Raw genomic sequence first — 13,716 nt, 5'->3', positions numbered from 1 at the left:
TTCATCGAGGAGGGGTGGTTTTAGGTCATTTTTTGACCTAGAATCACCTCTCTACATCTTTTTTTCCCTTTTCTTTCAATTTAAATAAGTGATTTTCACGTATATCAAGTTTTTCTTTTGTGTTTTTTTTTGTGATTTCGTCGTCTAAGTGCGGCGTTGTGTTGTTCGTCGTCTTGTGCGGCGTTTGATTTTGCGTCCTGTCGCGGTGTTCGTTTAGTTCCTATTGAAAGATCGGCATCAGTCAATTGCAAATTCAACCAATGATTTGGGCGTCAACGTTGCAGATCCGGAAGCATGTGAATTTCGGTGACTTAGATTTTATCATATTATTTGTAGGCATTTTGCCGTTTTATGCTATTAACTTGGGTGCTGTGAGTTTGTTCGCAGATTCACCCTTTACGTTTTTAGCGATGTTTGTATCTGATGATGTACTCTATCAATTTGAATGAATGAATATCGTTTTGTTTTTGTCAAAAAAAAAAAAAGTTCATATGATCAAAATTTAGTAGCGGTAAAAATTTATGAGTTTCTTTCATCTTTTACGAATTTAGGGCTTGTTTGTTTCAAGAGAAAGTGGAGGGATGGAAGCCTTTGGGATGGAAAGTTTCTTTGGATGTGGGATTTCCATCGTTTGGTTTCCATAGATTGAGAAGGAAAGATTGATTTGAGTGGGCCCCATGCTCTTGCATCTTTTTAAGCAAAATGATGTATATGCCCGTGCTTTATAGATATATTTGTGAGGGAGATAGATATTTGGTTTAACGTTTGTGTTTCTTTATTTTTTTTCATTTTTATGTTTTTAATAGTTTTATTTTACTTTTCTTTCAAAAATAAATTTCTATTTTATTTTGTATTGTCAGGGATTTTTTTTACAAATACGCTGCAACTTTATTTATGAATATGCCGCCCCTTATACTTTATTTGTAGTATCTCATTTTAATTTTTTAATCCAAGGATATATGTGTCATTTTCTAAATGCACTTATATCTTTCCTTTTACTTTCTACTCACATTCATTCATACCAAACAACTAAAATAATCATCATATTTTCCATTCACTTTCTACTCACATTCATTCCTTAACCAATCTTTCCTCCTACTTTCTTTCCTTATACTTTCTTTTCTCATCCAAATAATACCTTAGTGTTTATTGTGATGTACTAATGGTACTTCAAGTAACGTTTAAATTTATAATTTATAGCTTCTCATATTTTCTCTCATTTTTACCCAATTATCTTAGTTAAAAATAAATATTTTGCTTTCTTTTATTTTTGTCAAATATCATATTAGCTGGAATTCACTTTTTAACGTAAATAAATTAGATGTCTGAGGTTCAAACCCTGATCCAATATAATAATGCATTGTCAATGGCAATTAAGTTATACTTACGGGAACATGTTATCTTCATTTGAATTTTTTTTTTTTTGCTGACCCAGTTACCAAAAAAAATTCCAAATCTGACCCCCTTTGACATTTAAATACAGAAATGACCCCCTTTCTGGATTTTTTTTTGTTTTTGTTTTGTCGTTTTCCTCATTACCGCAGTTTCAAATTGCGGTAATGAGCCACCTTTCTGACGCGCGCCAGGCTTGCACAGGTGAGGCAGGTTGACTGATTTTTTTAAAAAAATTTTATTCATTACCGCAGTTTGGAATTGCAATAATGAATTTTTTATTTTTTTCGCTTTTTTCTATTTTTGGCACAATATATGTTTTTTAAAATTAGATGCAAATAATAATAAATAAATATAAATGATAATTGTAAAAAATATAAATTTAAAAACATTAATTATATTATTCATTGTGTTAAAAATAAAAACTACTTTCTCCGCGGTAACCATTTACGCCAACCTAAATTTAAATTATGACTTCCTGCAGCACATTATTTATCTTTTTTTCTTCGTACGGGTCGTTGGTCTTGCTCTTGCTCTTCCTCTTCCTCGGGCTCTTCCTCTTCCTATTCCTCTTCCTCATCCACCTCCTCATTTTGAATTTCAGCATCATTAGTTTGCATAGTCACCTCATTTTGCACATGTGGAACAGAGTTCGTCCAAATTCCATTAACGAAATCATCTTCGTTAAACCCCGCTGCCAGACTTTCTATGGTAGTATGTGGTTGTGACCATTGGGGTACGTAGTTTGTTTGGGGATAGTGTACATTTTGTGGAGGGGTTGGTAGGTTGAAAGAGGTGTATTGTGATTGGTCTGGGTAATTGGTTTCTGAAGTGTTTTGAGTTGGATTAAAGTCATCAAATGAATAGTTTGATATTTGGGAGTTTTCTTCATGATGACTATGTTGAGAGTAGGTTGGATATGGAATTAGGAAGTTTTGAAAGAATTGGTTTGTCGGTTGTGGTGGTGGTTGATAAGTCTGGTCGCAGTTGTAGTTGGTGGATGGGTTAAAGCTTTGGTCAAAGTAAGGGGGTGGAGGTGTCATGAATAGGCCGTTAGGTGGATGTGTATCTGACCACATGTCTGCATCTGGCATCATATTTCAATACCATTGAAAGTATTGACGATTGGGATAAACCTCATGGGTATATCGGACTCCGTCTAGTGCAAACTCATGGCGTTGGCCCCCATACGAAGGTCCAGAGCTTTGTCATAATCCAGACATGCGAAGACTAAAGAAAGGTCGACCCAATAGTACTCGCATTATGACTGAAATGGACGAGGAGGTGGAAGAAAGAACACCGACACCGAGACTGTGTGGGTTGTGTCGGCATCCTGGTCATATTAGGAGAAATTGTCCAACCATTCAAAATCGACAGTTTATATAGTTATGTATTATGTGTTCAACCAATCTTTTATAAGTATTTATGACCTTTTTTTTAACCTTCAATAAAATTCCGTCATTTAAAAAAATTAAGCAATTTTGTGATTTTAATGTCTATTTTTACTATGCAAAACAAGTAGAAATGTATGAAAAAATGATTGTGAATTTGGATGAATGGTATATTGTTTTTTATAATGCCAAAAATAGAAAAAACGAAAAAAAATAAAAAATTCATTACTGCAATTCCAAACTGCGGTAACGAATAAAAAAAAATTAAAAAAATCAGTCAACCTGCCTCACCTGTGCAAGCCTGGCGCGCGTCAGAAAGGTGGCTCATTACCGCAATTTGAAACTGCGGTAATGAGGAAAACGACAAAACAAAAACAAAAAAATCCAGAAAGGGGGTCATTTCTGTATTTAAATGTCAAAGGGGATCAGATTTGGAAATTTTTTTGGTAACTGGGTCAGCAAAAAAAAAAATTCTCTTAATTGAGAAGAAGAGAAAATGTATAGAAAAAAGAAAAATCATTTCTTTTTACCTAGTGCATATCTTGATTGACCTTGTCCATAATTTTGATAAAATCATGACGAACTATCATAATTTTGAAAAAGATCATACTAACTAGTACACCCTCCGGTCACTAATATAAGCAAAAATCCAATTTTTAGGTTCATTCAATTAATGATGTATGTGGTCTTTATTATAGGCTACATACATCATTTATTGAATGAACCTAGAAAGTAGATTTTTGCTTATATTAGCGACCGGAGGGTGTATCTCTGTGATATTAGTTAAAAAAAAACAAAAAAGATAAATTTTGTATTAAAAAATTTGACATAAAAGTTCGACTTTACACGTTTTAAGAAATTTTTTATATTTTTTTCTCAAAAATAAAGATAATTTTATAATATTAATTTTTTAAATTTGTTACTCCCTCCGTCCCGGAATAACTGACCCATTTTCTAAAAAAAAGTGTCCCAAAATAACTGACTCATTTCAATTTTCAATACAACTTTCATCATTCCCAATACAATATAACACTAAATAATACTACTTTTATCATTCCCAATACAATATATTCCACTTTCCCCTTTATTTATACACTTTTCTTAATCTGTGTGAAAAACCAAAGTAGGTCAATTATACCGGGACGGAGGTAGTAGCATTTTTCTTTTTAAAACCAACCCAAAGTCTCAACAAATTTACAGTAGTATCATTTTATTTTCATTTTTGAGGGGATGATTTTAATTTCAAGAATTGTTTGTTATTCGGAACATGCATTTAGTCCAAGTCCTGTGATGCTGAAATGTGTCCATGTTGTTTGGTCATATTGAAACAAAATGCTGCCGATGTTGCTGACTTTTGATGTCGGAAAGAGCTAAGGTGGTCCATCTCATCTCCCTAGATAGAGAGAATGGAAATTGCACCGACTTTGTTGAATGTTGACTTCTTTGTATGTTTGGGAGGTCGTGAATACTGTATTGGCCAAACTCGTGTGTGTTTTTTAATGGAAAGCCTAATTAACATGGGCTCTATCATTTGGAACCTTGTTAAGCTCATTGCAATTAAAAATGTATAGACAATAATAAAGGTGTGAGAATGTTTTTAATTTACTCCCACTATCCCTAACTCGTTGTTGGTTTTAAGTTGAAAGTCGTTTATTAATAGGTAAAATATTAGATTTATAGGAGAGTGATTCATTGACCTAATATATGATCAATTGTATTTTCTTTTAATACTCCATAAATTAAATTATTATTAGATTTATATTAACTAATATATAATGAGTTCGTAATTAATAAAAGAGTAAATTGCACTCCTCTCTCCTCAAAGATGTTTGAATTACGCTCCTCTCCTATTTTATGTTAAAATATACACTTCTCTTTCATCTTATTCAAAATATATTAGAAAATATTTCACTCTCCTCCCTTGAGGGAAGCTTAAGTTACATTCCCTTTCCCTCTTGTGTTAAAATCTACGCTTTAGTCCTTCAATATTTTTTTTATTTCTAATAATTTAGCAAAAAAATAATCTAACACACTTCAAAGAAAAATAGTATTGCGGGTCTATTTTAATATAATCAAATTTTGAGTAACTATCTTTCGCTATTTTTTATTCACAATTTCATTAATATATAGTTTTAAACCCTATTATAAAATATGAAATAACCCCATATAAAATTAAAATATGTGAAAAATTACTAAAGTCGATTAAGTATTGTTATTTAAAAGAAAAATTTATACTCTAAATTATAAAATGAATAACAAAATATTTAAATTTAATTATCATTGACATTTAAATTATAAAGAAACAAATTTATTTATTTTTTAAATAATGATTCAAAATTATTATATATTATGAAAATATTTATTTATGTTAAAATTGATTAAAGTGTAATGCATATTTAATTATTAAGGGATGAAGTTGTAATTCAAGCATCTCATAGAGGATTGAAGTATAAATTTTACTTTTTAAGGGAGGGAGATGTATATTTTAACATAAGAGAGGAGGAGAGTGTAATTCAAACTTCTCTTAGAAGAGAAAGGTGTAATTTACTCTTAATAAAAAATGACATGAAAAAAATGTAATTCCAACATAGTCATGCCATATAAATGCCACATCATTAATAAGCATGACACGTCAACAAAATTGATGGGGAGTAAAAAAAAAATCCAGAATGGCTTAATATAGGAGAAAAAAAGTTGGTTTTAGAAATAATAAGCCTTTCCCTAAAAAAAAAAAAAAAAAAAGCCTAAAAGTTCATTTTATTTGAAAAATCACATTAAGGAAATACCAAATTGTAGTTCCTTGAGGCATTAGATAAGATGATAAAAATAAAAATATTGTATTGAGAAATGGTGAAGAGTGGTGAATTTAAATTTTTAAAAGTTAAAATATTGTTGAATTCAATATAAAATTGCGTTAGATAAGATGATAAAAATAAAAATATTGTATTTCTTAAAAAGTTAAAACTAATACACCTAAAATGACACTGATTTTGAAACGGAAGGGATATTAGTTTTGGTTTCCTTAACAAGTGCCTTAATGCCACTTATTAGGATACTTGTTAGCATAACACATTAAATTAAATGAAGCGTGTTGAAAAGTCTAATGATAATTTAATGAGGGCATTATGAGAAGAGTAATGTTAGAGTTGTTAAAATTGCGGCTATGTCTGCTATCTGTAATAATGGTGTTGCTGACTTAGGGGGTGCTTGAAGCTTTTTCTGCCTGAGCCTTTCCTGCTTTTTGGTTTGGGAGGGAGGTTTTTTCTGTTTCAGTTGCCTGCTGTGTTTTTTAGGGGTTTAGTTTCTGTTTTCTGGTCTGCTGTTTGCAACCCCCCACCCCCTCTTTTGGTTTTTGGTGGTTTTTCGGTTGGGGTGTTCTGCCTATATACAGGGACGGATGCAGGCTTCAGCCTATGTAGATTTGTGCTTGCACTAAGTTCTTAATTCCTTTTTCTTTTTTTTTTGACAATTAATTTCTTTTTCTATAGTAGTATAATATAGTAAAAAAAATGATATTTTGTATATAGTCAACACATATTACAAATCTTTTCTCTTTTGGCTCACACATACAATCACTTGACACAACAAGTAACAACACAACATTCATGTTTTAGAAGTAAAAAACAATAACTTGTTATTATGAAATAAAATTATCACAAATCATTCAATGTTGTTGAGAATATCAACAATAATAAAGGACAATTATGATTTATATTTATTTTTCTGATCAAGTAGTTTAGTGACGAAAAATTCATGTCACAATGTCCCTACCAACCAAGATATATTCACGGGTGCTACAAATTATATATAAGGTGCCCATATAAAGTGCCCCCACTATTCAAAATTTCTGGATCCGTCACTGCCTATATACGACACCCTGTTGTTTTTGTATTGTTGTTTTTGTTGGCCTTTACGTTTCTTGTGCAGGTAATAAATTTTTTCGTTTAAAAAAAAGTACTTAAAATTGCTTATATTAAAGAGGGAGAAAAGTTGATTTTGTTTTCTCCCTATAACAAGGAACTGAGGGGTAAGATCAGTGTGTCTATTGTCATTCTATCTTTGTATGTATTGTTTAGTTCATATGGTTTTAATAGACTAAATAGAAATGCTAACTGATCCCTCTTGGGGCATTAGTTAAAAAAACTAAATATAGTATTGATATTTTGAAATTTGTGTAGTCAAGGTTTTAAAATTGTAAAAAATGACATTTTTAATGCAAATATTTCTTTTTTTTATTTCCTTAACTAGTGTCTTGGAGGCACTAATTAGCAAGACTAAATTGGATTGAGGTGTCTTAATGAGTTTATTACCCTTTGTCTAGTTGTCTCTGTTTTTATTTCACCTTCAAAAGGCAACACAACATGAGAGCTAACCATGATACAATGAAAAACTTCAATGGACTTTCCTCCATGCATGCTTGAGCTAGGTTTAGCTAGTAGTACTTAAAAGATTTGTATATCTTTTTCTTAATTTTTCAATGCCATCAAGATCATCTAAATCAAATACTTGTAGCTTTAAGTTATGATCAAAATAGTGAAGAGATATAATTTTCATGAAGGTCTAACAATTACTAGAACATTTTAGTATATGTATGTTTGCTCTAGCGGTGAGAGAGTAAAAAACGTGCGTTTAGCAAAACTCTCCAACTGCTAGCTTCTCAAAAACCACGGTTACGCGCTATTAGCATGCTTGTCGCTAAACCAAACACGCTCTTAAACTCATAAGTGTCACTATTAAGAAGAATGCCTTTTGACACCATTAAGAAATGTTTGTAAATCACTTATCAAAATTAGTATGCTCTTGTCACTTTTCAATTCTCATATGATTTTCTTTATGAGTAATTTAAGGTTCTGGGTTCGGAATCCAACCTTGGGCATGCAGCAGCATTAAAATTCTTATGAAGAGTTTATCGTTCATTTAAGTCACACTAGGCTCGAAAGATTAGTCTTTATAGTTACCATTAATGGTCAAGATTAACCATTGATAATGTGAGGATCAACAAGTTTCGATTCAAAAACAGTTGTACCAGTAGGATATATCCTACAAATGAAATATGATTGGGCTATGGTATGTACGAGTGGTGCAAATGGTTGAGATGCAAGTAGTTTATTTATTTCCGCAATATCAACATTATTTATATTTGAAATTATTACACACTCACACACACATCAATATACTTTTTATGAGAAAATTATTATTCGTTCTTACCCATACACTAAATTTATTGCGATGCGAGATCAATTATTTATTTCTTTCGATCTTTTTATATGTCGTTTTTGTAGTTTTTAACATGTACCTGTACAACTAATAAATATTTTAATTTTGATACCATTATTTACATTTTACATATACTACTCTTAATTATCTATTATCGCATTCTATTAATTTCTCTCAATTATTGACAAGTTCAATAGTTAATATTAATTAAACTTTGAAAGCGACAATAAATAAGTAAATAAGGAAAAACACAGTTTTCTTTGCTTTTTCAACACAAAAAAAATACACAATTTTCTTCACTATAATGCTATGATAACAAGTAACATTTAAAAAGAACAGGGGAGTAGCAATTAACCCTATGATAACAATTGGCCATTCACTATAATGATCCAGCATATTAGTCTAATCATAATGGCTATTGGAAATAATGTCTCCAGATACCAGGGGATATGTCTGGTTGGAGAAGAAACCACATTTTACACTGATTTAAATATAGGATATTCAGTTTTTTCCTTTTTTCTTTTTATAATACCACATTCAAATTTTTATGTCACATCTAATGAATACTCTTTTTTTTTTTTTTTTTGCAAGTTTTGAACCTCGGACCTTGCATATATAACGCATTGTCCCTACCCCATTAACTTATTCCTTCTCACAAGGGATAAAATTATAAAACAATATCAATTATCAATAAATTCAATACTACAACTAATTTTCTTAATTCTCATGATTTACTCAAAAGATCAAATTTCAGGATAAAAAAAAAATTGTAGTATAAATTATAGGCCTAAACTATAATGTTAACCAATTTTTGTAACTCTACATTCTTCTTAGAGCTAATTATCCATAGTGATTGAGAATTCAATTCTAGATCTTTATTTGCGAATATTAACCACACTTTTTAACACCGATCTGGGGTAGGCCAGTACTTAAAAATCGTTTAAAACAGTAACGATAATGATGTCTTTACTTAAAAGAAGAAATTCATCATCCTCTTTGTGTAAAGGATCTGGGAGAGTAACTTGACTATTGTCGGTATGACAAAAAGAAAAGAAAATAAATATTTATCTTTTAAAATTCTACGCATATTTGTTCTCTTATTTTTTGTTATCTCGACACCAATCAAGTCACTCTCCGTCCAATGAAGAGGACCCCAAGCTTCTTCAAACAAAACCAAAAAGACAACCAGTTGTCATTTTAAGTACCAGACCACAGTGGACCACTATCACACTCCACCATGTTAAAAAACACCATGTGAAAAATGCAAGTTTATGTGAAAATTATTGACAAAAATGTAGAATTAAGAAAAATGTGCTTTACTGGGTCCACTCTTGAAAAATACATAAGCGGAACCACAACCTTGACAATGTGCATGACAAAGAGATAAACACAAGAAAGTGACTTTTGTTGCTTCAATTCCATTCAATAATAATCACTCAATTTTTTGAGGTTGAGATAAGTTACATTATTACTTCCATGAAGACATAACTCCCTTCATCAAGAATAAACAATTTACACAAATCTTGATCTTCAATGAAGAATACACTACATATACCTTTTGCTTCAATCAATGAGTAGCACCAAGTTACAACAGTCCAATTTGTAAAGCACCTCTTCCCTTTTCTTATGAGGAAAATTTCACTCTTAATATTTATAGGACTCAATCAGAGTTCAAGCTCACACAATTTTCAAAGTTTATGAAATTGTGTTATGTCATATGACATATGAATTATGTGGCTTCTCTCTTGTTTTACAAGAGGAAAAAATAAATATTAAATATTTATTTTGATGTAGAAGAGCCACCAAGGTTAGGGTCTGTTTGATAGTAAACAATATCACCAGTGTCACTGACAAAATGGTCTTTTTTCATGCTTTTTATTAAATCTCCAAGGAGGTGAAATGGTAAAGGACTAGATTTCTTTGGCTCTTTGTAATATCTTCCAAGAACTGGTTTAGCTGCCTCAGTCTACAAGAGGAAAGAAATTCAAATTCATAAGAATCACCATTCAATTATTCATTCATCAAGAATAGTGTAAAGAGGTATTTAGATTCTCTGCAGTTACGCACATTTGACACAGGCACGCTATCTTAACCGTTGGATTAAGATCAGACGGTTTACATTATGATTTTTGTAAATCAAATCCAAAAACAGAGTTGAAATATGGGCCCGTCTAATCTTGATTTAGTGGTCTAAATCAATGATTGCGTGAACGCATAGAATCCAAACACTGCCTCTGGTCTTGAATATAAGTAAAAATATACAAGCATAACTGCCAGTCTTAAATATCATCAAATTGAACAACTTTCATTCTGTTTGATGTTGTCATACCTAAAATACCATAAATATACTACTTTTGTCCCTAATTATAAGCTTCTATTGTTATTTTCATATATATCATGAAAATATGTAGTGTATTTAATGTGACTATTTTGTGTATGGATGTTCCGAAAATACTCTCGTGTTTATATGTGCCCAACTTTAATTTTTATCTCCCAAGGTAAATTAATAGTATTAATCACGGGTATATTTGAAAAAAATAGGATAAATATATTTAGTTTTGCTTATAATCAAGAGCGGACGGATACGGAGTATGTGAAAAGAGATACTCACAGCTTCAATTAAGTGGTAGTGTGGGATTTGAGGAAATAAGTGATGAATGACATGAGTTCCAATGTCATGATGGATGTTATTTATCAATCCATAGTCACGATCGAGAGTTGTAAGTCCGCCTCTAAGGTAGCTCCATTCCTGTCCATACAAAATGAAAGATAAAGCTGAGAAACAAGACAATTTTGAAAACTTTCAATTCCACATAAACAAGAAATAAACTTTCTCAAGAAAAATTTAATTTTACTGAAAAACTCCAATTGCTTCTAAATTTATTCCAAATGAAAGGCTTGGTTTTTTCTTTCTATCGGCTAAAAATAGATTAAAATAAAGGAAAAACAACAAAAATTTGATGAGAGAATTTATAAGGAAAAGAATGGAGAATGATACCTGTCCACGATACCATGGTAATTTGTCTTCATGGCCATGGTGATGCAAATAGGTCACCAAATCCAACCACATGACAAAAAGCTTCAAGTTCAAGTTATATCAAATTAGTACTTCATTTTGAATAAAAAAGAGTTAAAAAAAAGTGGCCAATTCATGGTTAGAAAAAGTGATGGAATGGAATTTACCACATAAGGAATGCCATAAAGCTTGAGTAATTGAATTGGACCCATTACAAATCCTAAACCTACAAGCAAAGCAGCCATAGCTGTCCAACATACTGTTGAGGTAATAACATCTTTTCTCTCATTTGGCACAAACAAGTCACTATTTGGGTCAAAGTGAGAACCACTCTTCCCAGGACTCCTGCTCCACTGAATTCAAACACCATCATTAGATAAGATTAACAACAAATGTAAAATTCTATGTAGCACATACACTTCAGATGGAATGTGTGTCCGAGTGTTCAACACCGACACTTGTAATTGCATGTAATCACTTCTATTTTCTAAAACTATTTTCAATGTTTACATGTCGGTGTCGTGTTTGGTGTGCGTGCCTCATAGATCAATTCATACACCATAACTAATAGCAAAACATATTCAAATTCTGGTAAAATAGTTAGGTATAACAACTTACAAGGTAGAAAGGATATGCAAGCATTGGAAAAGGTATTGTAAATCTTAACATTTTTGTTGCATTGTCCAAGCTCTTGAAGATTTTCTCTGGCAACTGCAAGATTTGGAATTAAATGTAATGGATTAGAAACTCTGAATTTTGAAAGTCAATGATGTCAATATCAAATAGCAGAAAATAGAGGTTACAGGTTAGTTCAAATTCCGCTGCACGCTAGTGCTATAGTCACTATTTCACAACATTTTTAATGGCAATTTGTTTAAATCCCACTACACTATAGCGTTATAGCACCGCTTTAGCAGTTATTTAAAAACTCTAGTCAACGATAAAGTTTCTTATATGAAATCATGGACAAAAACATATTCGCCATAAACTAGAACAGTGAATATAAGCTTACCGGGTGCCAAGATTCATCATTTTCAACATGGCCATGGTTTTGATGATGTGTTCTATGACTAATTCTCCTGCACAATTAGTAAAACGCACTTTCAAAACTTAGATAAAAACAATGCAGATTAAGATAATACAAAAAGTACTACAAGACGAGAAAAACAACTATTCCTACATAAACATACCATCCATGATATGGTACTAGGATTGATGAATGCAGCAAATGCCCCGCAACACTGTTTAACTTAGGATTGTTTGAAAAGCTTCCATGACCACTAAAATATCCAAAACACCAGACATGATTATTAATTATCATAATATAAACTGGTAAACAAGAAAAATACTAACATAGCTGATATATTCCCCGACCCCTGCATATAATATGCATTATCCCTACCAACTGAGTTAAGCTCATGGGGATAGATAACTGATATATTAACATCTTCCTATCCGGGAAAAAAAAATCATCAAAACTTAAAAGAGTACAACTTTGCCACTAAGAAAAAAAAACCAACAAATAATAATTGAACAAAAATTAACATTAAAGGTTAAACATAACAGATAGACTAAATTGGCCATTAGTATTTATAACAACCTATCATGACCAAGAATAAAAATACCATATTTATCAATTATCATAGCAAACTTAAAAGTCAAACTTTGCCACCAGGAAAAAAATACCAGCCAATAATAATTGAGCAAAAATCAACATTAAAAGTACTAAAGAAAAAACAACCAAATTGGTTGAACCAATAGTAACTGAACTGAAAATCAATATTAAAGGTTAAGAAAACAAAACAAAAAAACAAAAATAAGATTAAATTACCAATCATGACCAAGAACAAAGAGAGCCCAAAACATGGTTCCTTGAGCAGCCCAATAAAGTGGCCAAACAAACCAACTATTAACATAAGCAGCAACAACAGCCAAACCAAAAACCACAACAACATCCCTAACAACATAGCTCATAGATTTCCAAGGATCCTTAACCCAACAATGTTTAGGTATAGCTGCTCTTATATCACCTAATGTAAAAGGTGGTGGTGCACCAGGGTCAAAATTTGGAAATTCCTGAACTACCCCTCCACCTTTTTCTTCTTCTTCCTCTGCAACCCTTGAAGGAGCACTCACTCTTAATTCCCATGTTTTTGGTTTAAACCTTAGATCTGAAGATACCCTTTTGGTTGTTTTGCTTAAAAATCTAATCTTTGAAGGTTTTTGTAATGAAATTGTGTTTGTTCTTGGTTTAGGGTACAATGGTGGAAGTGGTCTTAAGCCACATTCTGATAAAAACATTGTTGCCATTGGTGAGTGAGTGAAACTAAAGTATGAAAGGAAGAAGTTTTTTGTGGAGGGTGGTGTTGGATTTGGTTCTAAAGTTGTTGTTGGATTTGGTTCTAAAGTTGTTAGCTTTTTGAAAGTCCCTTAAAAGGGTAGAAAGGTAAATTGGAAATATGTGAACCAAAATTGAAGGATTGAATAAAAGCAATAATTTTTTGAGAAATTTAAGATATAGTAGAAACAATCTAGGTATGGATATGTGTGTTTGAATGAGAGCCGCAGGTTTGTGTTGTGACGGTACTTGTTCGGTTCCTAACCTCAACTTGTTTGTGAAATCTGACAGAAAAAATCTAAACAAAAGGGTTAAGGAGTGAATGAGATTGAATTTGAAGGGAGAAGAAAAGGGTATGTCGT

General features: G+C 31.6%; 1 protein-coding gene across 1 annotated transcript; it reads right to left on the bottom strand.

The window, feature by feature from the left end:
* Window positions 1-9,402: 9,402 nt before the first annotated feature.
* Window positions 9,403-13,716, bottom strand: LOC146926362 (omega-3 fatty acid desaturase, chloroplastic-like). The gene is made up of 8 exons (XM_085758739.1): window positions 12,848-13,716; window positions 12,207-12,296; window positions 12,029-12,095; window positions 11,635-11,727; window positions 11,184-11,369; window positions 10,999-11,079; window positions 10,612-10,749; window positions 9,403-9,966 (listed from the first exon to the last, which is right to left on the bottom strand). Exons 1-8 carry the CDS (start codon window positions 13,324-13,326, stop codon window positions 9,781-9,783), a joined length of 1,320 nt encoding a protein of 439 aa, XP_085614865.1. The 5' UTR covers window positions 13,327-13,716; the 3' UTR covers window positions 9,403-9,780.

The sequence above is a fragment of the Medicago sativa genome, chromosome 4 (genome assembly GCF_051527215.1).
Source record: "Medicago sativa cultivar Bolivia chromosome 4, Bolivia_mono, whole genome shotgun sequence".
Classification (NCBI taxonomy): Eukaryota; Viridiplantae; Streptophyta; class Magnoliopsida; order Fabales; family Fabaceae; genus Medicago; species Medicago sativa.
The sequence above is the reverse complement of the archived record's forward strand: the minus strand, read 5'-3'. Positions and strand labels throughout refer to the sequence as shown.

Excerpts from the sequence above, each read along its gene's own strand:
- LOC146926362 (XM_085758739.1), bottom strand. The coding sequence starts at position 13,326 with ATGGCAACAATGTTTTTATCAGAATGTGGCTTAAGACCACTTCCACCA. Across the intron at positions 11,370-11,634 it reads TTGCATATCCTTTCTACCTT|TGGAGCAGGAGTCCTGGGAA; the intron begins GTAAGTTGTTAT and ends GTTTGAATTCAG. Across the intron at positions 11,080-11,183 it reads TTTATGGCATTCCTTATGTG|CTTTTTGTCATGTGGTTGGA; the intron begins GTAAATTCCATT and ends TTGAACTTGAAG.